The 24,341-nt window shown below is 34.6% G+C and overlaps 1 protein-coding gene across 1 annotated transcript; it reads left to right on the top strand.

The window, feature by feature from the left end:
• Positions 1-15,262: 15,262 nt before the first annotated feature.
• LOC133172165 (TNF receptor-associated factor 3-like) lies at positions 15,263-22,460 on the top strand. Its single transcript, XM_061307008.1, has 9 exons — positions 15,263-15,303; positions 17,119-17,842; positions 18,614-18,718; positions 19,138-19,296; positions 19,806-19,886; positions 20,007-20,081; positions 20,212-20,331; positions 20,463-20,778; positions 21,251-22,460. The coding sequence occupies exons 2-9, from the start codon at positions 17,594-17,596 to the stop codon at positions 21,817-21,819; spliced, it is 1,674 nt and encodes a 557-aa protein (XP_061162992.1). The 5' UTR covers positions 15,263-15,303; positions 17,119-17,593; the 3' UTR covers positions 21,820-22,460.
• Positions 22,461-24,341: the final 1,881 nt, after the last annotated feature.

The following is a 24,341-nucleotide window of genomic DNA, read 5'->3' as shown; positions in this document are numbered from 1 at the left end:
CCCCCCCCCCCCCTCCTACACACAGACACGAGCGCGAAATTTTTTTTTCAAGTTTACTTTTTTTGCTTGTTTGTTTGTTTTATTTAAGCTTGTCATTTCCGAGTCCCACATATGGACGCCCTAAAGAAAAATCCTGGATCCACCCCTGCTCTCCTGTCTCTTAAGAACCCGATTAATCAATAGAATGTTAAAATATTTGTTGCATCAGTGAAATTTTTTTTCCAAGTTTGCCCAGCTTCCTGTCGAGTGCAAATCAAGAGTATCTTAATACTTTCTATGAAACTCCTTTAAAACGCTATTACTTCTTCAGTTTTGGGCCGATTTTAATTGTAATACAAGCAGGCTATATAAAGCAAGATACTGTAAAAACACATTTTTTCGTGGTTTGAGGAAAATAATATGTTGACGGTGCTACCGTTGGGGCGAGCGCAGTGTTCACTTCATTATTATGATCCGCCTCTTCAAACCGCACGAGACATTTGGAACGTCTAGACTGTGACGTCACATGACGTCGTATGTTAGCTGCATTTCCATAAGCAAAGTTTAAAAAGTGCAAATATTTTAACAAAGAACGTTTAATCTACTATCTGCATGCAATATCCATTAAATTAAGGTGAGTTTATTTTGTGTGAATTTTTAGTTGTTGTCACCGCGTGAACGAAGTTAGCAGCGAGAACAAGAAGAGATGCATTGTGGGTCAAAATTACTGCGGAAAAAAATTCTATTGAATGAATGTGCAGTGGTCCGAATTTCCTCTTCGCCCAGGCGTTGTCGTTAGAGCTCGCAGTGACGAGCGGCGCTTCGCGCCGCTCGCTGCGCTCGCTATAATGATTCAAGGGGATTTGATCGCATGGTTGAGGAAGTGCTTAGTTGTTATAAGTACATTTGAAATTAAGCAGTTTGTGGGGGACACGAATTCGTGGGTTTCTTAATGCCTCGAAAACAACGTACCCCCCCCCCCCCTTGAAAATTAGTAATTTCAAAGTACTTGTAAATAATTTTCTTCTGTGATTTGATTTCAATATTGGTTATTTGAAATTCTTTCAAAAGAACCGAGCCGAAGGGTCAAGGAAGCTTTTCTGATCGAAGAGTGTCCGGCGTCCGTCTGCCGTATGTCCTCTGTAAACTTTAACACTTCGACTTCTTCTCAAAACAACTGTGCTAATTTTAACTAGACTTGCCACAAAAATATACTCGAAGTTACTGAAATTTACACAAACTATAGAAAAAGTGCACAATCAACAAAATATTTACACGATATAGTGAGGAAATTACACAAACGTAAAAACGAAAACTGCACGAGTGAGAACAATCTCTACCCAGAGTTATCGTTCCCGCTACGCTCCACTTATTGTGTTGTAGCGAAGCGTAATACGCTCTCTGGTGAGAGATTGGAGTGAGAATACAACATCGACATAATATGCTACGCATCCTCATTGCGCACATGTCATTAATATTCATTAGAGAACAGCTCGATGTGGCTTGGATGCTTGAAACATATTATAAATTATACAAAAGGAGGAGTTACGTGTTAGTAATCTTTTTAAAAAAGATTCTTTTAAAATTCCGCTAGAATCTCAAGAATATGTACAACGTATATTATGTAGATAAATTGACTAGCACACAATCTTAAACTTGTAGTGTATGAACAACCCCGAATAAAAAACATTCTACACAGAATACATGTATAGATAACGTAAAAAGGGGGATTGCAGTTGTGTGTTTAATTGTTGGATTTTTTTAAAGTATGTCATTCCTCTGTATAGCGATTTCTTTTGAAAGTTTAAAACAATGACATATAGGCCTAAATAAAAATAAATAAAAACAACGTGTGATATAACACAGGAGAGTTAGCAACAAATCAAACTCTCTCCTCCACCACCCACTGAGTGTACTTTTGGTAATAATCAAGGATGTACATGCGTGACCTTTTCATACAGAGATCCCTCCCTGCTGGTTCTGGAACGAAAGACACCTGTACGCTAATCGATTTATAGCTATTTGACACACCAATAATACCTTTTGATTAAAGATAATATTACTAGCTATTCATACAAAGATTTTGAAGCAATGTTGCGATCCTCTGGGTTGTGGAATTTCACCGAAAACTTTTTGGGAGTCAACAGTAAAAGAAAATCGAGCAAATAATTGTGCAGCTTAAATTTTAATATTGAAATGCATACAGTATCTCACTTTTTGATATATGTATATAATAAAGTACATGTAGTACATGTAGTCTTAACTTTTGAGCAACCTGTGGTGATTTCATAAAACTCCACGAAAATGTAGAAAAAATATACAGTCTTTTTACTTATGTGAATTAAAGCTTAATTTATGTTGTTTTTAATGTATCGGCGGTAGTCTATTTTGAATAGTTAAAATGCATATAAAGGAGTTAAGAAAATTTAAAATTATAAAATACAGGCACGTAGTATCGTTTTTGAAAGTGGTGCGGGGAAGCCAGAATTTTTTTTTTTTTGACAACCTACCTGCCAAACTCAAAAATCCTATTTCTCGGGGGCGGGGGGGGGGGGGTTCCACTTTCTTTTCGAAACACATTATAATACCAAGTTACTTTGATTTAAACTATCCTACAACAAAGGGGGACCAGCTTTTCAGTGGACATTTACAAAGGCAGTAGGTTATGTTTGGAAAGAAGGGGGGGGGGGGGAAGCCCCTACTGATGCTACGTGCCTGAAATATTTTCTAAGAATTCAAGGGTACATATAATAGTCTACGGAAATCAGGATTGAAACTGAACTGTAACGATATTGTAAGACCAAATTCAAGAAGACATACAAGATGAACTTAATTAGCTGGGACTTGGCTACACATGCATATTCATTTTCAATGCTGATTTTGACAATAATAAATTTGCACACGGTAATAAAACAAAGATTTTTAAGGATTACATTCATCACATGTTTTCTTATATTTATTCGTAGTCATGCTCGAAGTAAAACAAGACCTGGCTGATGCCATTGATACACATGTACAATATTGTTATAAATCAAACTTTTTAATTACTTGTACATGTATACGTACAAAATACAAATTGCATAGATTAGGCTTTTTAACTCATAATCTGAATTTTCAAAAACGTTAGATATGCACATGAATAATCTTTTAAAAAGTGGATCTTGTATCAAAATATGTTCCTTGAATGTTATTGAAGATTATTTTCATATTATAATTATAGAGTCATGTTCTTTCTATAATGACTATAGATTTGGGTAAAAAAGTGTTATTACAAAAATCAAGTGTTCGGAAAATAATTAAAATTTTATGCATACAAATTCGAAATGTAAAGAGAAATTGTTATCTTGGAAAATATTTGTCAAACCTCGAGCTCCATAAAGAACATGATTTATTTGCATTATTCAAGAGTAATAAAACACATTCTATGTTCTTTCCATTTATTATAATATCCATTCCCATTTTCTTATTTGTAACATTGTATATAGATGTATTTAGTAATTCACGATGTTTTTAAAATTTCTGATGCGTCATTATGGTCCAACGATTTGAAACTTAAATAAATACATAGATTCAGATGTTGCAACTCCAATCAATCCACGAACCAGATCCGCCACTGATATGTTTTACCAGTGCCAGGATCATTTAAGTAGAGTTTTGTTATTTTTAAATAACAAAACACAAAACCGCATGTACTACAGCACATAGAGTATATATATTTTCCCTTTAATTATCTGGTCCTTTTTATTAAAAGTGAAAACATTTATCAAGTAATCGCCATTACGAATGAGGGTAACGCTTACCCTTAGGAATGTCTTGTTTTTTATTGAGTAGTTTATGAATGAAAATATGCGATATCACGTAAGGAATTCATAATAATGTAGGCTGATATCCTCATATTTTATAAGCAAAGATACATGTATAATTAGAAATAAAATATTTTTTATGTTCAGGTAATCCCCACTTTTTAATCTTTTTGAAAATAAAAAAAAAATACTGAATAATTTCCTATTCCTAAATGAAAAAAAAATCTGTCCAAATGAATTCATAATTAGTACAAATGAGAAGTACCAAAATAAATTATAATCAGAAATAATTCTGCCATCATTTTCATGAAGAATCCACTTTATTAATCGTTTTATTATGTATGTGTCAATTTTATTTTATATAAGTACTTTCCGTTAAACTTGTATCTATCAGTTAGAGATTTTTAAAAGGCCATAGAGCGTATATTTGAAAAAAAAAACTAAATAATTCTATCATTTTTTTTAAAAAGCAATATATGTTTATCGTTAGGAATTTAGAGTTTGCTACATGTATTACTTTCAGTTCGGAGTCGAGTGCATCATATATGCAATGGTACTTTTTTTTCCCGCATTAACACAAACATGCGATTCCTTTCTTGCCACAATTTATGTCCGGCATCATATAATACCTCCATATTTTGGCTAGGATCTCGGTCAATATAAGAAAAATATGATATATCAGAACAACTTTTAATTTTTTCTCACACAGTTCACAAGAAAACACTTCATTCGTTCGATTGGCATTCGCTAGAAATCAGACCGAGTTTTAGCAAAGAAATAAAGAAGCAAACAAACATGCATATCATCGTTAACGCCATTTTCTCTCGATTACATCCAGCATTCATGAAGAGATAAAGAGTACAGAAAACCAAGAACACGATGAATATTCTTTGTGCATAATAATGATATGCGCAGCTGTATGCGCAGTAAAATCGTTTGTTTCCTCTGCTCGTGCAGTTTTTGTCTGACGTCATGGCGTCAGACAGTACTAGATTTAGCCAAGGCTTGTTGGTCAAGTCGTTCAATAGAATTTGTGTGATAACTCGATCTTGGAAACTTCATTCTATCTTAATTATCAATTGGAAAACATGAAGATTAACATAAACATGCTAAAGACCCAAACAAGCCGAAGCATTGGACCTAATTATTATTACATTATACATTACATGACATTTGGCCATTCTCTTATGCATCACTAGCATTCATCTATGTCCTGCAAAACAGCAGGAATAAAACTGGCCAGGTTAACACTTGTCGAATATCTTTATCAGATTAACTAATGGATGTTTATTTTCAATGCATACAAAGTCTTTCTACCTTTAGAATTACATATATTCCTGACATTGCAGACGCTTGATTTATTCATAGTAAAAAAAATATATATCCAAGTGAAAGATGGTAGATGATAAACATTTTTTTGTTTTGTTTTTTGTTTGGGTGCAAAGATGTTAGCTCAGTAATTTTATATCAAGTTTATTATTTTAAAAATCATAATTATCCCAATTGTTCATCAATTGATGTTTAGATTTTTACAGAGTATGTGTTGTAACTTTTTCTTTCAAAAGCACCGGTTATATTTACATGTATGTATGTACCAGTTGGATGAAATTTCACGAGGAGTGGGGTACACAACTAAAAATTTCCGGGGGCACTATCATTCAAGGAAAAATTCCTTATCAAGTAATAGTTATCATGAATACGGTTTTTTTACATGATTCATGGGACATAAAATAGCTATGTTTTCTATAGGATATAATTATATATCGGCAAAATATTGGGGGGGGGGGGCTCCTCTTCTCCCCGGTTCCATAAAAAAAGAAAATTACAAGTAATACAGTTACTGTTTATATAGAATAAATTCATAACCTAGTTTTTTCCCCTTTTTTTCAAGTTGATGCCACTGGATTAAACTTTCGTGTCTCTTAGCAAAATAATTTATTTATAGACTCAGAGTTGTGTTGATTACGTTGGATTCAACTTTTCTCAATTCTTCGTATAATAATAAATTTTGCTCACGTCAGACAAGCTTTTTAAGAAAGCTAATACTTGTTGATTTTACGTTTGTGCATTTTATACCCCTTAATCGTGTAAAAAATTTCGGATTCGTGTATTTTTCGTTATGTTTGTGTAAAAATCTTTCAAACTATGTGCAATTTTTACCGATACGTGTATTTTTGTTTTACTCGTGTATATTTTTCCTCAAGCTCGTGTATAACATCATGATCGTTGTGCAGAAAATAATTTTGACGCAATCGACGTGCCATACCATTCATACAATATAATTTTGGACAAAGCAAACATTCGTTCCCTCGGAATATAAAAAGTTCCCACGGATTTCAAATTCGTTCTCTCAGACTATGAATTCGTTCCTTCGAATTAGACAATCCTTCTCTTGGATTCTAATTAATTATCTCGACTTAAACAATTCATTCCCTCGGAATGTAAATCGTTCTCGCAAGGAACATAATTCGTTTTTCACAGATTATCCCTTCGTTCCTTCATTTGCTTTAATGCTCCATTTGCTGGTCTTCCAGTTTCAGCTGAGTGCACTTATTTATCTGTCCAGATATTGCAATACGTGTTTAGTGAATAGAATATGGAGTATTACACACTCTACATTTCAGTACATATAACGACCCTAACTGAGAAAATTACATAAACATTTTTCCAATATACTGTAAAATCACATATTTTCGTGGTTTGAGGAAAAATATGGGTTTGTGGGGATTTGATTTCGTGGAAGAATTGTTGCGTACATGTAGTAATATATATGTATGGTGTTCCGTCGGGGCCACTCCAACCTTCGCAATCTCGCCTTTAGGGCGAAGATACGAGAGTGCGAAGTTGCTAAAGTGCGGAAGCGAAAGTGCAAGAAAGATGCGACAGAGAAGGTGCGAAGGCGAAAGAACGATAATAATATCGCACTTTTGCCTTCGCAACTTCGCACTTTCCCTTTGCATTTACTTTGGTGGAGCTCTAATATCGTTATGAGTTAATTTTAGTACGACATACCACTAATCTAGCGCATGCGTACCAATAACATCCGAGAGAAAAAATACTGGCGCAAAAAAGGCGAAGGCGAGATCGAGTGCCGTAAATTAATGAACCTACACATAGTAACTCTAAAATTACTGAATTTAGCCCACTAAAATTAACTCATAATGATAAAGATCTCCACAAAAGTAAAATGCAAAGGTGAAAGTGCGATATTAGTATCGATCCTACACCTTCGCCATCGCATCTTCGCTTCTTGCCTTCGCAACTTGGCACTTTCGCCTTCGCAACTTGGCACTCTCGCATGTTGGCCCAAAAGATGCGAAGGTGGGAGTGCCCCAACGGAACACCATATATATGGAATTTTACATTTCGTGGTGGACATGATTGCGTGGGTCTCTTCATACCTCGAAAACAATGAACATTAAACCTCCACGGGAATTAGTGATTTTAGAGTATATACTAGTACCCATGTTTGTACAAGTAGTCTTGGATTTTTGTCTTATTTTAGAATCATGGGAAGTCCTGATAAAAGTAAACATGAGTCCTATGTAATAATTTTTTTTAAAATGATTAGTATACATTGACTTAATTTAAAAATATTACACAAAGAGTTGCTTAAACAAAATAGATTGCATTGGTTGATACAAGAAATGGATTCTCCTATTAACCGTGTTAATTGAAATTCGAGAGAACGAATTGTTTAAATCAAGAGACTGAAGTGATAATCAGTGGGAACGAATTGCGTAATACGAGGTCTCGAATTATAAGTCGAGAGAACGAATTGATAATCTGTAGGAACGATTGTGTAATTCAAATTACTTTTTAAGAAATCGACGTGTCCCTTCAGGGCTTTCGTAGGTATAGGACAAGGTATGATATTCTTTTTTTTTTTTTATTAATTCGTGGCCACGAAATAAAAAAAAATTGTGGCCACGAAATAAATTACTTTTTATATTTTGTATATGATATAAGTATAGATTTGGTCTATTCTCGCCAACTCAACGTGCAGATTACAGTGGCAACATTTTATAGGGAACATTCTGTAAAGTGTATTGTGGGTTCGACCGCAAATGAAGTAGAAATATATATTTTTCTTACATTACTTGACGTATCTTACTGATTGGATTTAATAAATAACTCTAACACAATATACTAATCAACAACACAACCATTAAAAGATTTAAACTGATCTTCAATAATAAAGTAATTCTCCGTGTTTTGAGCCCTGGTCTGAAACTCTGTTTGAGCATTGGCATCCAGACCCACAGTTTCTAAACACTGGTTTTCAAACACCCGTTTAATAAAATTTGCTTTCTTATAAACCGTAGGAATTTATGATACTCAGATGGTCCTTCTGCAGTAACTTGAGACAACGCAAATGAATAAACACAGTTACCTTACCTAGCGGGTCTTGAATGAGCCAGCTTATAAACTTTCCCTAAATTTGCTGAGTCCGATTAAGATCCTCTTAGCTTTGAAACATTGTCAAGACTGATTTAACCTCGATCAACGGAATTTCACTAGAACTACCCATGCCTCCGAAACATATGCGTCCCGCATATACCGGTAGATTGTTTGATTGATTGTATGTTGTTTAACGTCCCTCTCAAGAATTTTTTCACTCATAAGGAGACGCCTCCACTTGCCGGTGGAGAGCTGCAAATTTTGTCCTATGCTCGGCACTTACGGCCATTGAGCAGTGAGGGGTCTTTTTCGTGCCAGCACCTACTGCGACACGGGACCTCGGTTTATACGGTCTCATCCGAAGGACCGGTCTCCACGTCCCACAGTGGGATTCGAACCCGCGACGTAAGGATCAACTCCTCGCGACTCTAGAGCAGACGCTCTAACCACTGCGCCACGCGGGCGACTATACCGGTAGATAAATAAGATTCCTGATCATGGACTTGTTTGCTTTATTTATTTGTTTATCACAAAAAAATAGGTTTCAGACACAATAAACTCAGTTATTTCTTTTCTTATAGTTTTATTATTATTAATATTATTAAAAGTGCTATTTGTCACTTTCTCTTTTTTTTTCCGCGGTATTAATCAGTCATGCATCATAAAAGAATTCTTCTTCCTCGACGATCTCCTTAACCTTCTTATCATCCTTAAAGTAATTTGATGGTATCTTATGAAATTTCCTTTTCTTGACTTGGTTTTTCGAACTACTGTCTGAAAATTCAGTTTATGTGCCAGCGGATGAATACAATGTTTGTCTTAAACTTGAATCGGTTCACTGACATATCCTTCTCAGGAATGGGGCCAGATGTCTTTCTCTGTGGAGCGAATACAGGTATTGAGGCTGTGGGTTTCCTTACTGTTCTACCTTCCTCCGAAATACTGCTATTGTTTTCTTCCTCCATTTTCTTGTTCATCTTATCAACCTGTGATACTGGAGTCTGTCCACCTTCTCCAGATGAGATTTCCTGCCCCATTACTTCCCCACTGTCACTACTACTGTTGCCAGAACTACTATCATTGGAGATCTCTCCGATAAAATCACCGGGATCTTGTTCTAGCCACTCTTGGTCTGCTTCACTTTCCTTCTTAAGAACTCCATCTTTACTATGGAACTTTCTCTCAGGACGTTGTAGGTAGGAGCTCTTCTTATAGAGTTTGCCACAGGTCTTGCATGGGAACTTTCCTCCATTGCATTTCAGCAGGTGTTCCCTCCACTATTATCTAGAATTTCACCATCACACAAGGAACACTTGTTGCTTGACTTAAGTTTCGTGATCTTGGTATTCGGCATTTTCTACAAAATAAAAAAAAATTTTGGCTAATTTTTTTAGAACAAATTTTCCAAAAACTTTCATGCTAACTAAGTTTTATGTCTCATAATCTTGCAACCATTTTAGTTGTTTTCGGACGCGTCTTTGTCAAGTATCTAGATCTAGCTCTTCCACTGCATCAATGTGATGATGTTCAACTAAATCTGTATCTTTTGATTTTATGCCATTTAATAAAGACTCATCTTCAGTTATCGTATCATCAAAGCTTAGAGTTTGAGACCTCTTTTTCTGCATTCTGTCGCAGTGAATGATTTGTTTTTCACCTTTTCTGCCACATGAAACTGCATAGAGCACATCAGACCTTTTTCTGGGGAAAGTTTTTGTATACTTTCCCCAGTTTCTTAACTCTCCCGCACGAAATTGTGTGCTCTCACGAAGAGTCCAAGCCTAAAGGTTAGGACTTTCCTCTTTCATAGTCTCAGGTATCTCATACATCAGGTCTACTGGAAGCGATGTTTCCGTACTGAGGGTAAGCATGTTGGGTGTGAACCCCGTGGAATTATATTCCGTAATTCTGTATTTCATCATAACATACGGAATATGTGTATCCCAATCTCTTTAATTTTCTTGCACGTAGGCACTTAACATTGCTGTTAAAGTTCTGTTGAATCTCTCTACCATCCCATCAGACTGTGAGTGTTAGGTGTGGTTCTTGTCTTTTTTATGTCCCGAAGTCTGCATATCTCTGTAAAGAGCTCACTTTAATATTGTCTACCCTGGTCTGAATGGATTATTCTGGGTGTCGCGAACCTTGCAACTACTCTTTCTACTATCAATTCTGCTACGTTTTAGCCTCCATGTTTGGCATTGGGAACGCCTCTGTTCATTTTGTGAAATTGTCAGAGATTACTAAAATGTATCTGTTCCTATCCTCTGTTATGGGCAACTCGTCAAGGATGTCAGTTGCTATGCGGTCCACGGGCATGTCGGAGGGTACTATATCCATGGGTGACACCTTCTTCTTAATAGGAATTTTAAGCATAGTACAAGTATCACAGCCTGTAACACATTGCCTTACATCCTGTTGTAGGCCTGGTCAATAATATCTTTGTCGAACTCGAGCCAACTTTTGTGAACTCCTAGATGTCCAGACGTTCTTTCGTCAGAATATTGCGTCTCTCAAATAGAGGGGTCGCCTGTTGAAGCATATCTTCATTTGTTTCTAACACCGTCCAGCGCCTACAAAGTATACCATTCATAAGAGTTATTCTGTGCCACTGACTCCAAAGATATCTCAGAAAGTAACCTTTACTTCTTATGTCGTCAAACATTGGCCTCCTGTTGTTCTTCAGCCATGACTTGACAACAGAGAAATCTTTGTCCTGTTCTTGCATTTCCAACAACGTCATAATGCTAGTGTCTTTCTCCTCAAACAGAGATCGAAGTTGAGCTCCGGCTCTGAGTTTCGCCACCTTGCTGGTGCAAGAATCATTCCTTCCCACACTGTTTGCATGGTATTCTACTGAGTGCATCAGCGATCCTACGTGATTTTCCTGATCTATGTTAGACTTCAATCTCATTTGTAGATAGCGTTTCTATCCACCTTACTAGCTGACCTTCTGCATCTTTATTGTTCAGCAGCCATCTTATGAGCTATGATTTGTTCGGACAAGAAAAGGCTTTCCGTACAGATAATGTCTGTAGTATTTAACAAAGTACACTATGGCAAGTAACTCTTTACGTGTCACACAATATTTACATTCGGCCTTAGTTAAGCATCGACAAGCATTACTTATAACCACAGGCCTTTGGATCGCTTGAATCCGACTTTAAAAAATTGGGGTGTATAAAAAAGATAAAGGTATGGAAATCCTTACATTGGGTACCCACTTCCGCTAATAAAATACTTTTAAATCGAATGCTCTAAAGTGTTACTTTCTATTCAGATCTATTCATGTATAATATAATCAATCTACATTACTAAAATGTTCATTCCGAAATTCCATGTACTTCCCGAGATATGGTGAAATCAATTCCAAAATTGACCTACTTTTTTTTCACATTTATTCACATGTATACAGACGGTGTTTGAACTGCAGATAACAGCTGCATAGTATTTGCACAATCTTAATTTCAACATCACTGTGTAGAAACGGACTAGGGTAAAGTGCATTACCCTAGTCCAAGATGGCGACAGGCAAATACGCTTCGATTATTTTGCACTTAGTTTACGCATTATACAGGCTTACATTATGTAATGGATGGTTTTATTAAAATTATTTGAAACAGAAGTACTTAGCTATTGCAAACATTTTGCATGATCTGTGCTGGTTAAAGCCAAATTACGGGTAGAAAATTTGACCAAGATTAGGGTAACGCAAATTTACGACTAGGGTAAAGATTTTGTGACCTATATTTGAGTGATTAGAGTAAAACATGTGTAAAATGTCATTTTGCTTGTTTCAGGGTTTAAAAAATTTTATTTCAGCAGATTCAAAACGCACTCTGCCAATAAATTCATAATTCATTAATTGCACCAGATACTATGTAACTGTAAAATTCTCAGTGCGCTGACAATTTCTGGAAGAGCACAGTGGACTAATTTTGTTCAAATCAGTTTAGGTTTCTGTTTATAAAACAAACTGAGTCTTGAAAACAGTGTTCTTTTGATTAAGATACGGCGAAAAACTTCAAATATCTACAGATCAATTAAAGTACATGTATCATCAAAGACGTGAAAAAAAACCCAAATAGAAATCATACCCAAAATCCAATTTAAACAATGCAAATTATGAGCTGAGCAAACATGGACCTCTGGAAAGTGAAAACAGAGGTGGGATAAGGTGCCATGGAGGAATAAACATACCCTGTCCACCGGTTAAACCTGTCGTGTACTCTTTGTTAACGTTATTATCAGGTACATGAAAAAATTGCCTAACAATTCATATATAAAAAAGTCAGTAAACATTCGACTTAACGATAGATTGTGTTAATTTTGCAAACAAGGTCATTGTATCAAACATGAAATTTGCGAAATGTCGACTTTAAACGAGATGCATGGTTGATATCTTGTGTCATCAACTAATGTATATAATCTCTCTCTCTCGTATTTAGATTTGCATATTATACAGAAAGTGTTATTTTACTAACTTTTACGCCTTATCTTAGATTGAGAAAAACGGGCAATATAAATTTTGCTGTTCCTATTAAGAAAACTTTGGTAAAGCACTTGTCCAAGTGTAAGCTAAATGCAGATTAACTTGGGCTTAGATTCAGAAAATTTGTGTTAGTTTTTACATAAAAATTGCAGGTTAAGTACTTAAGATATTATGAATTCAGAAGAAAACACCTTTGGTATTCAAGCATTCAATAAATTATTCTTAGAAAATCAGAACACTTAAGTTCAATCTTTCACCAAAGCATAGAAAGTCTTTCCGAACAAAAAGTGCGCTCTTTTGTAATGGAAGTGTTTAGTTCGACTACTATATTACACCATATTTGTCAAAATTATTTTGTAAATTTCATAGATACTGATAGAGCTATGTCCTAATTATAACACATTTGTCAATAAATCTATATGTTTCGTTTTGTTTACGGATTTATGAGATTTATCAATGTTTGATATCTTCACAATTTACATTATTGTCCCCGCTTTCACTGAAAGTGAAGGATATTAATTTGGGTTTGTCTGTCCGTCCGCCCGTCTGTATTTCTGTCTGTCTGTAACACTTTCGTTTCCGCGCGATATCTCGAGAACCCTTTGAGCTTTCGTAATGAAATTTTGCATAGTAACTCCCTATGGACTAAAGAAGGACCCTATTAATTTTGAAGTCGAAAGGTCAAAGGTCAAGGTCATAAATTCATAAATTCTGTCTGTTTTAACGCTTTCGTTTCCGCGCGATATCTCGCGAATTCTTTAAGCTTTTGCAATGAAATTTTAATTAAAAACTCCCTGTTGCTTAAGAAAGACCTCTATTGATTTTGAGGTCAAAAGGTCAAAGTTCAAGGTCGTAAATTCACAAATTCCGTCTGTATGTAACACTGTCGTTTCCGGGCGATATCTCTAAAAGCTTTTGAGCTTTTGCAAAGAAATTTTATACCATTACTCCCTATGGCATCTCTCGTCCCTCTCAAAGTGTCCCTCCCCGTTTTTTTTTTATTTATTGTATATTAAAAGTCGCTTGGCACTATTTTTAGCACAGGGGCATGTGGAGAATTATTACGTATAATACAGGTTTTCGGCCGACTTTATATTCAAATTACATCTATTAGAACTGTTTAGTAAAGGCTAAATTAGACAATATGTATTGTGTAAAATTTTGACAATATCGAACGTGAATGTAAACATTATATGTGACCTAATGTTTGCATTTAATCAGACTTAACTCAGTATGAGTTAAGTCATATTATGGAAATGAGTAGATCAACTTCTTGTTACATAGTCAAAGAAGCATAACTCTTACAATATTATCATTACTGACTTTTGACACTACCCTTTGAAATAATTTGCTGTGTAATCAAGTGCCTCCGTGGTCTAGGGGTATGATGCTTGCTTAGCAAGTGAGACGTCCGGGTTCGATCCCCAGACGATTCTCTTTTTTTTAATGTTTTTTTTTGTTTTTGGATTTACTAAATGATACTATTCAACATGTGAAATTAAAAAATTATGACCTCTGGCGTGTACAAACTCATAAATCATTATTACAGTGTGATAAACATTCTATATATTAAAAAGAATCTTCTATACACGTATTAAAGAATAAGCAATCAAATCTTTATATCCATATTGGCATTTTTTTTAAATTTGCTTCAATATACATGTATACATTTAATAATTCTACAAATCCAGAGGAGCAGTGTGACACCCCCCCCCCCCCGAACTGCGCATGCTCTTCTTTTTTCCCCTAAGCGGGGGACACAAATTCTCTGAATTAGCTTGTTTCAATAACCACAATTGTCATACAAAATATAATTACTCTTATTATGATCGTTATATTTTCCGTTTCATAGTAATGGCGTCCGATTTCTGTCGATTCTCGGGTAAAATTGGCTATAAAAATGTACGGATAACACTATCATCCTAGTGATCACCACCTAAACCCTTTTTGTATCCCAACTCATTCATTTGTATAGGGATTCTACGTTTCTGTCGGGGATTCTCCCGAAATCCCGGGATTCCTGAAAGTCCTAGCACCGACGTAGAACACATTTCGTCGATTGTTATTGCTATTTTTCCTTTGGTATCCCTAATGAAGGATCAGTTTATTAATATAAAATCAGAATCCCACAGAAAAAAAACATATATATAACATGGGGTTGTTTAAATGAAAACAAGGTGTTTACGGAGACAGCCGAGCGTCTGGTTCAACGAGACTACCCATTCGGCACACCATAGTCAGCCGAGGTGAGCCGAATGACATTACCAAGGCAATCGTTACTACTCGGCCATTTCCGTGAACGATAATTAACTTTATTTCTTTCTCCTAAAATGGCCGAGCAAAATTTTACGAATGTACCAAGCCCAAGGTTAGTAGGCCTAGCGTGTGTGACCTCTTGCAATATTCAATGATTCATTCGACAATCCTTTTTAATATTTATATTGCAGTTGTGCGTAGATGTTTTTACGACTTTAAAATAACTCGTTTTTTCTCGCAGATTGATTTGCAGGAGAGACGGCGTGCTACACCTACATTGATTTTTTCATTCTTCCTCTTCATTTCAGATTCTTAATGGTTGCTTTTAAAGAGATGTGTGATTTTTTACCATTGACATTTTCATCAAATATGGTGAGTATACAAAAATAAGTGAACATTTTCGCCCTAAATTTTGCTTTGAGGTAGGTGTAGTACATTACACACTAACAATTTGTAGTCAATTCGTAGCCCGACCGACTCGACACGTCAACAGGGATAGACATTAACTTTCAGATTTACTTGCCCTTCGGGCAAGTGATCTCAAACTTTGACTTGTCCGAATGCAAAACTTGGTTGCCCAAATTAGGAAAGAATTTAAGAAGAAAATAATTTATTACTGTAAACGTTATGATAAGAAAAAATGTTACTATATAAATACAATACTGTCAATTTGGCAAGTTGAGCTACCTGAAAAAATTGCGATGCTGCATTTGTACATAAATGTATACCACTGTACTTGTAAATTTAACATGTTAGCACACACTGACATGCAGCAATAACCCTCCGTTTCTTCTTAATAAAGTTCATTAAAAATTATTTTTGGTAGGATCCTTTTGTGAATCGTGATTTTCAGAGATAACCGTGAAGCAACGCTAAAGGAAGATAGTTGCTACGAAACATACATCTTATCTTGATCACGATACATCCTGTTACACTGTACTTATATTTTGTGCGTGAATAAATAATCTAATTTCCTAATAAGAAGTTAACAAAATTTTGTTAGACGTAGAGTGTATTTACTACGAAAGAAAATAACGAACCTGATTTTTAGATGAACGGTATATATACAGAAACACTAGCAAGGGATTCCGAATGCAAAAACATTGTCAGTCAGGTACGTTGCAGAAATAAAGTGTTCAATTTATGGTTTTATTTATAAATTAATGTAAACTAAATAAATATGTACATATGAATGAAAAAAAAAATCACTTGCCCTATCGGACAAGTACGTTGACAATTTCACTTGCCCGAACTGATGATTTACTTGTCCCGGGCAATCGGACAACCGTTAATGTCGATCCCTGGTCAACTTGGACACCAACGCAACAGGCCGAACCCAGTTGATCATTATTATTGAATTAGAGCAGGGACCTATAAATAAGAGAGAGCTTAAGCTGTACCTTAAGGAAAATTGAATCGTAAGGCCAACAAAAATAAAAATGATTTGTTTGATGTACTGCGATCAGAGACATATGTCTCTTCTCCGACCGACCCATTTGCCCCTACCCAATCTTTTTTTTTTTCAGTACTTCAAATTCTTTCTTTTTTTATAAATAGATTATCTGTATTGTTTTTTTATATAAAGTCTATTAGTTTTCTAAGATACTCTTTAGATTAAAAGATTTTATAGAAATAGATAATTTATGTAATTGTTTAGCTGTCAGGTGTCTATAATGAAAATTTCTAAGTCTGTGTTTTATAAGCGATTTTCAAAATATTAGAAAATATTTTTGAAAAAAAAGAAAAACTACATACCTACCTATCCACCGGAAAACTGGGGGTCGGAGTACCTCAAACACACAAATTTTAAATGATGGTCTAACCTGAAATTTTTCACCACCTTCCCCCAGGTACACAGTCGTAGTAAAGGTCTAAAAGAAAATATAGCTCTATATGAACAGAAAGTTCTCATTGAGCCATACAACTACTAATAAAATATCGCTGGGCCATTAAACTGCAGAAAACTAAATACATATTAAATACATACTCCTACTGCAGACTAATTTGGTAAATGTTTCCTTTCTAATTATGGCTCGGTAAATAATCCATAAGGAACATCAATGGCAAAGAAAGAAATTCTCTGAATTACAAGTATATGGTTGATGCTAGTAGATTTCTACATTATTGTGGGTATATACATGCATATTTTGGATCATTATTATAATATTTGCTTGTTTCTAATTTCAGGAAACTATAAAGGATGTGGATGGATGTTAACATCCAGAATTATACAAACCTCCTACACAGAATCTTTACATTGAATAGTGAATTTGCAAGAATTGCAACAATATTCAGTACAGATAATAATCCTTGTGTTCATCATTTATTAATTGTGTATCACCAAAGGGAAAATTGGCCCAATTCTGTGAATCATATTTTCCATTTTCTTTGCATCCAGAGAAAAAGATTTAACTTAGTGTTTATATATCGAAAACACAGAAGAAAAAGAAAAACTAGATATTATAGCTTTGCTAAAAGACACTCCAAGTGCATAATCAATATTATTGATAAGAGAGAGACTATACAACAAATTTTGGTTTTAATAAGGAATAGCAGTGATATCAAACTGAGATATACTCTTCAAATCAGAACAGCTCAACAAAAGAAATATTGCATATTTGAATACAAAGTCAGTTGACATAAGTTATATTAAAAACAAAATATGGAAAAATCTCTTACATCACTGGGAAGCTTATTGCTGACTTCAACAGAATTGCCGCATTTTGTTGATAAACTGCCAACTAAGTATGTGTGCCCTGTGTGTAATTTTGTGTTAAGGAACGCTATGCAGCTACAGTGTGGACATCAAATTTGTGAGCAGTGCATTGATCCATTGTTTGGAGAAAATGAAAAAGCAACGTGTCCTGTTAAAACTGACGAGGAGTGTGAGGAACCATTCTCAAAAAATGAGGTTAAAAATAATTATTATTGTGTTCCCCCCCCCCACTTTCCCCTTTACTGAAAGTTCAGGGAATATTGATTTGGGTCTATCTGTCATTCTGCTCTGCATAACACTTTCATTTCCAGATAATTTCTTGAAAAGCTCATAAATCCCTATGACTTAATGGAACCCCTTTTGATTTTAAGGTCCAAACAAAGCTCAAAGTCAGACATTCTTATTGCATAAAATGGTTTCCAGATAACAACTCGAGTTCTCTGAAAGATTTTGCAAGAAAATTTTATATTCTGACTACCTATAACTGAAAAAAAAGATTTTGAGGTCAAAAGGTGAAGTTCAGAAATTCATATATCAAAAAAATGGTTCCAGATGATAACTTTTCTCCTTGAGCTTGTATAATGAATTGCAACAATTTTTTTTTTTTAATAACTCCCTATATATTTTAAAGAAGACATCTTATGATTTTGAGGTCAAAGGCCAAGACCAGAAATTCATGTGTTGCATCAAGTAGTTTTCAGTCTCGGATGATTAGTTCTCTCAGGGCTTTTGCAATGAAACTTACGGTGCTGAATATAACTTAAGAAATACTCCTATTAAATTTGAGGTCAAAAGTTGAAAGGTCAATGTCAATCCTTCTTTTCTTTGTCCATCTGCATTTTTTATTTAGTTCTTATGCCCTCTTAGTTTGTCCTTAATTAAGCAGGTAACATAAATTCCTTGAATTAACTTGCTGTGCTGCAAGCTTTTTATTTTATGAAAAAAACTTGTATACATGAATTTCAGGTGTACAAAGATATGTGTACTCGACGAGAGATGATGTTGCTACCAGTGTTTTGTTTGTACAGTAATGAGGGTTGCCAAGAAATACTAAAGTGGAAGAACCTTCAGGTGAAGATTTGTGTTTTTTAAATTAAAATACATCTCTTACAACACTTAATCTGACACAGAGAATTTAAATGCTAATTAATATGAATGGATTAATAAGTATAATCTCAGATGCCTATTTGTGTAGAACTACATTGCAGCAGTAATACATTAAGAATTCAGGCATCAGTTTAATAAATTTTGATAAATGAAAGTAAATGCACATTATATTCCCCGACACACTGTCAAAGAATATTGGGCAGTGCTCAGGACCAAGTCATGTGTACAGAATCTAGTAAAAATTATGTTTAAATGTACTAGAGTGTTTACTAGGCATTGCAGCAATAAATTTCTTGAATAGAGCTAGTAATATACATGTATTAGTACTAACCAAAAGTTATAATAATTTGTCAATTGAATATTGTCCTATAAAATATTTGTAGACCCACACTGAAACATGTGAGTTTAAGCCTGTTGAATGTGATGACTGCCATGAAAAGATACCTCAGAATAAACTGCTGGCTCATAAGGAATCAGAATGCAACTATCGTCTTGTTGTGTGTGACCACTGCTCACAGAATGTACCCTTCTGCCAGATGCAGGTAAACACTTGTGAATGATTTCGTGTGTTTAAAACTTAAAACTATGGGTAGTTCATTATACACCCCGAATGAAAGAATGTATATTGGATATATACTGTAAATCACTTTTATTTGCAAGAGCTTTATTTCTGTGTTATTACGCGAGACTGTTTACTCGCATATAATTCTACTCTTAAAGATTACTAGATAGTGCAATAACCAAAATTTTATTTCATTTATAAATATCAAACAACAATCGCTTGAAAATAAAGTGTTACAAAAAATTTAATGATCTATGGTATATATATAGCAAAACAGAAATTTAGTTAACAAAGACCCAAAACCCAAATTGTTATTAGTTTTAATGTGCAATGATTTAGTAAAAATTTAAAGTTGCTAATTTTCCACATTTTAACGGCCCTGGCCCAAGTCCCAAAATTTGGTGTGAGAGCCCTGGATTTATTTTTAGCACATTACCAAATGAAAAAAAAAGTTAAAATATTTGCTTTTCAATTATTTTGACCACACAGAGTCATCTTGACCATGATTGTCTAGAGTATCCACTTAATTGTCCTAATGGCTGTGAGAATGTAACTCTAAGAAGAAACGAGGTACGCATATATTTATGAAGTTGACCTATAATAAAATTTCTAGTAAATGTTTGTGTTTTAAAAAGACTCTCAAGGCACTGAAATAAAGGTGTTATATATGTGTGGTGTATTTTGTAACAGATGGAAAATCACTTGCAGTCTTGTCCAAGGCAACCAATACCATGTGGATACAAAACTATAGGGTGTACATATGTTGTAAGTATTGCAAAATGCTCAGGAAGCTATACAGTGTACAAATATGTGTACCAAAGTTTGTGAATATTTTGCACTATGATCATAATGATTTGAAATGTTATAATTTTTGCAATGCTTGACTATTTTCCAGAATGTTGTAAAAGAGGTGGAGAAGCACCAAGCAACTGCCACAGATCACCATTTAATGTTGGTCATGTCATTTTCTGGACAAACAAGTGACCAAAATAAAGCAGTACAAGCTGAAATTGAGGTCAGTTTATTTAAAATTATTGACCTTCATAAAATTTTTAAATATTTTAAACCATTACTGTTCATCTTATTTAATTTTCCTGGGTTTGAAACATGATACATGTAATGATTATTCTAAATTTTATATTTTAGAAAAGCAAGAAAGAGGCGGAGGAACTAAAGTTAATTGTACAGGAATTAAGACAGGAAAATCAAAGATTAAAAGAAGAAATACAACCTTTAGTTAAATCCTTAACAAAAGATATGAAAAAGAAATTAGTGACATTAACAGAAAGATTAATAAACTTGGAAAGGATGTTCGAACATCAACCAAAGAAGGAGGTCCTGGAAAAACAGGAACAACTCATCAATTCATTGAGAGAGGACTTGAGGGTCAGCCAGGAGCAGATAACTCAGATAGAGAGGGCAGGGCCTTCAGGGGGAGGGTCTGAGGCCGGAATGCCTCAAGGTAAGGAATTTATACACTTACTGGGAAGGAAAGTGCTAAAATCTCTCAATTCTTTCATTTTTCTTGTGTTAACAAGTGGCTGGTAATGAAATTATACCAAACAGGGAATATACAGTCAAACCTGCATATGTCAACTTGTTTTATGTAAAGTACTGGTTATCAATGATCTGAAATCTATGACTTGAGTATCATTTGGGTAAAATTAACAATTCATGCTCTGTAAAAGTAATTAATTCAGGTTTAATTACATGAAGGGAAGTTAAATTATGGTCATTAGTTGAGTCATTGAGTTAGATGCTTAATGCAGGAACAGTAATTTATTATTATAGGAAATTTTTTATTCGGTAACACAAGAGCTGGGTTGCTTATACAGGATTCAGTCCAATTCACTTAAAACTGATAAAACACTTTAATTTTGCTTATAATTTATTAAAAATGTAAACTCGCAAACTATGAAATTTTTTTTCTCCAGAGGTAAGGAATCAACTGAAGAACAATGAAAAACAGATGGCTATCCAGGATATAAGGTTAGCAGAACTCGACCTGAGATTCCAGGTGTTAGAGACTGCCAGTTATGATGGCATTTTAATGTGGAAAATCAGAGATTATTCCAGAAGGAAGCAGGAAGCTAAGAGTGGAAGAACTCTATCCCTGTACAGCCAGCCATTTTACACAAGTCGCACAGGTTACAAGATGTGTGCTCGGGTGTACTTGAATGGAGACGGTATGGGTAAAGGGACTCATCTTTCACTGTTCTTCGTGGTGATGAGAGGGGAGTACGATGCCCTGCTTCCTTGGCCTTTCCAGCAGAAGGTCTCACTGATGCTTTTGGATCAGGACTCTTTCAGGAGACATGTTTGTGATACCTTCCAGCCAGACACCACAAGCACCAGCTTCAAGAGACCAACGACTGAGATGAATGTCGCCACAGGATGTCCTCTGTTTATCTCTCACAGTGTGTTAGAAACAAAGACGTACCTCAAAGACGACACAATATTCATTAAGGTCAAAGTTGACACCAACAACATACCTGTGCTATAGTATACACCACATCTTTGCTAGCCAAGGAGTTTGATCCACTCCTGTTTTCATAAATGTGAAGAGAAGGTGAACAATCACAACTCTTAGCTAGTGAAGATGGTATATATATATTATTATACTAATGCACAACAGTAAATGTTCATAAATTAGAGCTGCTTTGGCAGAGTACCAATTTAAGCCTTAGCAAACATTTTCTTATTAAGACAGCATGTTTTTATAAAGTTTGTAAAAACAATATTTATTATTTCTTCCTTAGCTTTTTTAGCCATAGAATAATGGCTTTTCTAAATAGTCAACCTCATACATGTATGCAAAATTAACCCTGTGTGTTTGTATCTTAATAATTAAGATTAGATCATTTTGTATTGTGGGGAACAGTATTCTTTTTGGATTCTATAAAATGATATCAATTTAAAATGTACATTAACATTTTACCCAGATATACATGTATGATGACTGTTTATCTGGACACAAAATTAACTACTCATTGTCTCTTCATTCCATAAACCTTCAGTGCATTGGAGGTCCGTTTGTTTAATTTAAGGTACTGTAAATATATGTATTTCATGTTATGGTTCAGTATATGCATTGATAAACAATAAAAACTTTGACTGTCAGAAATATATTTACAGTATGAGCAATATGCCATTGTTTTTAGATATCTAAAATATATTAACGGTTAGAAGCAATATGCCAGAGCTGATACTTGAACACAGTTGTGCTCACATGTACAACTATTAATAGATCTATTAGTAGATAGTTTTGAGTTTCATTAGATTTTTGAGTTTCATGAGATGAAAATAGAATTTATTTGTGGAAGATGGAAAACACTTGTACTTAAGGGTTTTAGTATATTTTTTGTGTGGTTTCCTGAAACATCCATTATGCTGTTCAAGTGAAGGTCACATGATTATATCAACCCAAAAAGACTCCTCAGTGAAATATGGTTAAAATCTATTTAGGGGACAACCATTTTATTCTGAAGGGGGGAGGGTCTGGCAGATTTGAAAATGAATTTAATCTGTCCTTAAAATGTTGAAAATAATCTGTCCTCAACTGGCAAGAAAAATATCTGTCCTTTACTAGTGCTATCCCCCCCCCCCCCCCCCACACACACACACTAAATAGAGATTTGGAGTTGGCATCTCTCTCTCTCTCTCTCCCTCTTGCTTTTCAAACTTTTTTCAGTGAAGGAGAAAATAAATAATCTGTCCTTGATTATCTTGAAAATAAATAATCTGTCCTTGACTTGTATGAAAATAAATAATCTGACTCGAAAATCCCCCCCCCCCCTTCAGAATCAAATGGTCGTCCACTCGTCGCCTTAGTAAACATGGAACGATTTTCTTTTTAATTGCATTTTTCTGGTACAGAGATATGTCGCACGGTTTCAGCTACTTCACTTAAAAAGTTAAAATTTAATTTTGAACTCGAAATAAGCCCCTGATTTCACCCCTGTACTGTAGAAAATATCACTTCCTGATTCTATTCCTCTTTCTTTGAATTATGTTTGGTCTTGGATAAGATAAATAGAATCATAAAGTCCTGTGGTTAGTTTGGTCATTATGAAGAATTACAAAAGGTCTTTCTGGTGAATACTTGTAAAGATTCTTACTATTTAAGTAAGAAATTAGGGATTGAAAGTGGGTGTTAACCCTTAAATTACGTGCACATCTGTCTCACGGACCATAACCATTATGGTTTCAAAGCTGTCTATAATCTACTTATAATTTTTCCTTGATGCTAAGAAGTGAGGAAAAGTAGAGCGTTTTGAGGTGAAAACCTATTTCTCATACGTTATTTCCTCGTTTCAAACTAATCCACCATACATAATAAGTTCCGTTTTAGTTTTTAAAAACTTTTTGCAGTACATCACTTAAGGACATACGCAATGCACTTTTGAGTTTCATTATTTTTTTTTTACTTATTCCCTGTATAATTTAAAATTTCAAATATAATTAAAGGACTTTGTGCAATCTTATGATGCCAGGTTATGCTGTACACCATCAGGAAGTACCAGCTAAAACTATATTTAAAAAAAAAGGGGGGAGGTCATCATCTCATATCTGTTCAAAACTCGTGGTAATGACCCTAAAACTAATGATGTCTAATTCGACCTTTGCCTTATCATTTGACCCCAAAATACATCAACATACATGCATGCATGCAAGAAATAAGACGGTTGCAACATAATCCAAATTATTGCAAATACAAATACAAATATTTAATGGCACAAACACAATTACAATAATTGGCAAAGGCCCATTGAACATCATTAGATAATGTTTACAAAATTTATGCAGTATTAAGTAATTGACTTCTATGTTTAAAACAGTCTCTTATAAATTTCACAGTAACTTTTAAGATTTTATGTATATCACTGTTTACATATAATTGTAACATGTATCTTTCATTGTCCAGATTAATATTTTTCTTTGTTATATTATAAACATTTCTAAGGTATGTGTTTCTTAGCTCAGATTAAGATTTACAGTGGAAAAGAAAATGAATTTCATCCTCAA

The sequence above is a fragment of the Saccostrea echinata genome, unplaced genomic scaffold (genome assembly GCF_033153115.1).
Source record: "Saccostrea echinata isolate AGI-Se365-2 ecotype Australia unplaced genomic scaffold, CSIRO_AGI_Sech_v1 ptg000002l, whole genome shotgun sequence".
Classification (NCBI taxonomy): Eukaryota; Metazoa; Mollusca; class Bivalvia; order Ostreida; family Ostreidae; genus Saccostrea; species Saccostrea echinata.
The sequence above is the reverse complement of the archived record's forward strand: the minus strand, read 5'-3'. Positions and strand labels throughout refer to the sequence as shown.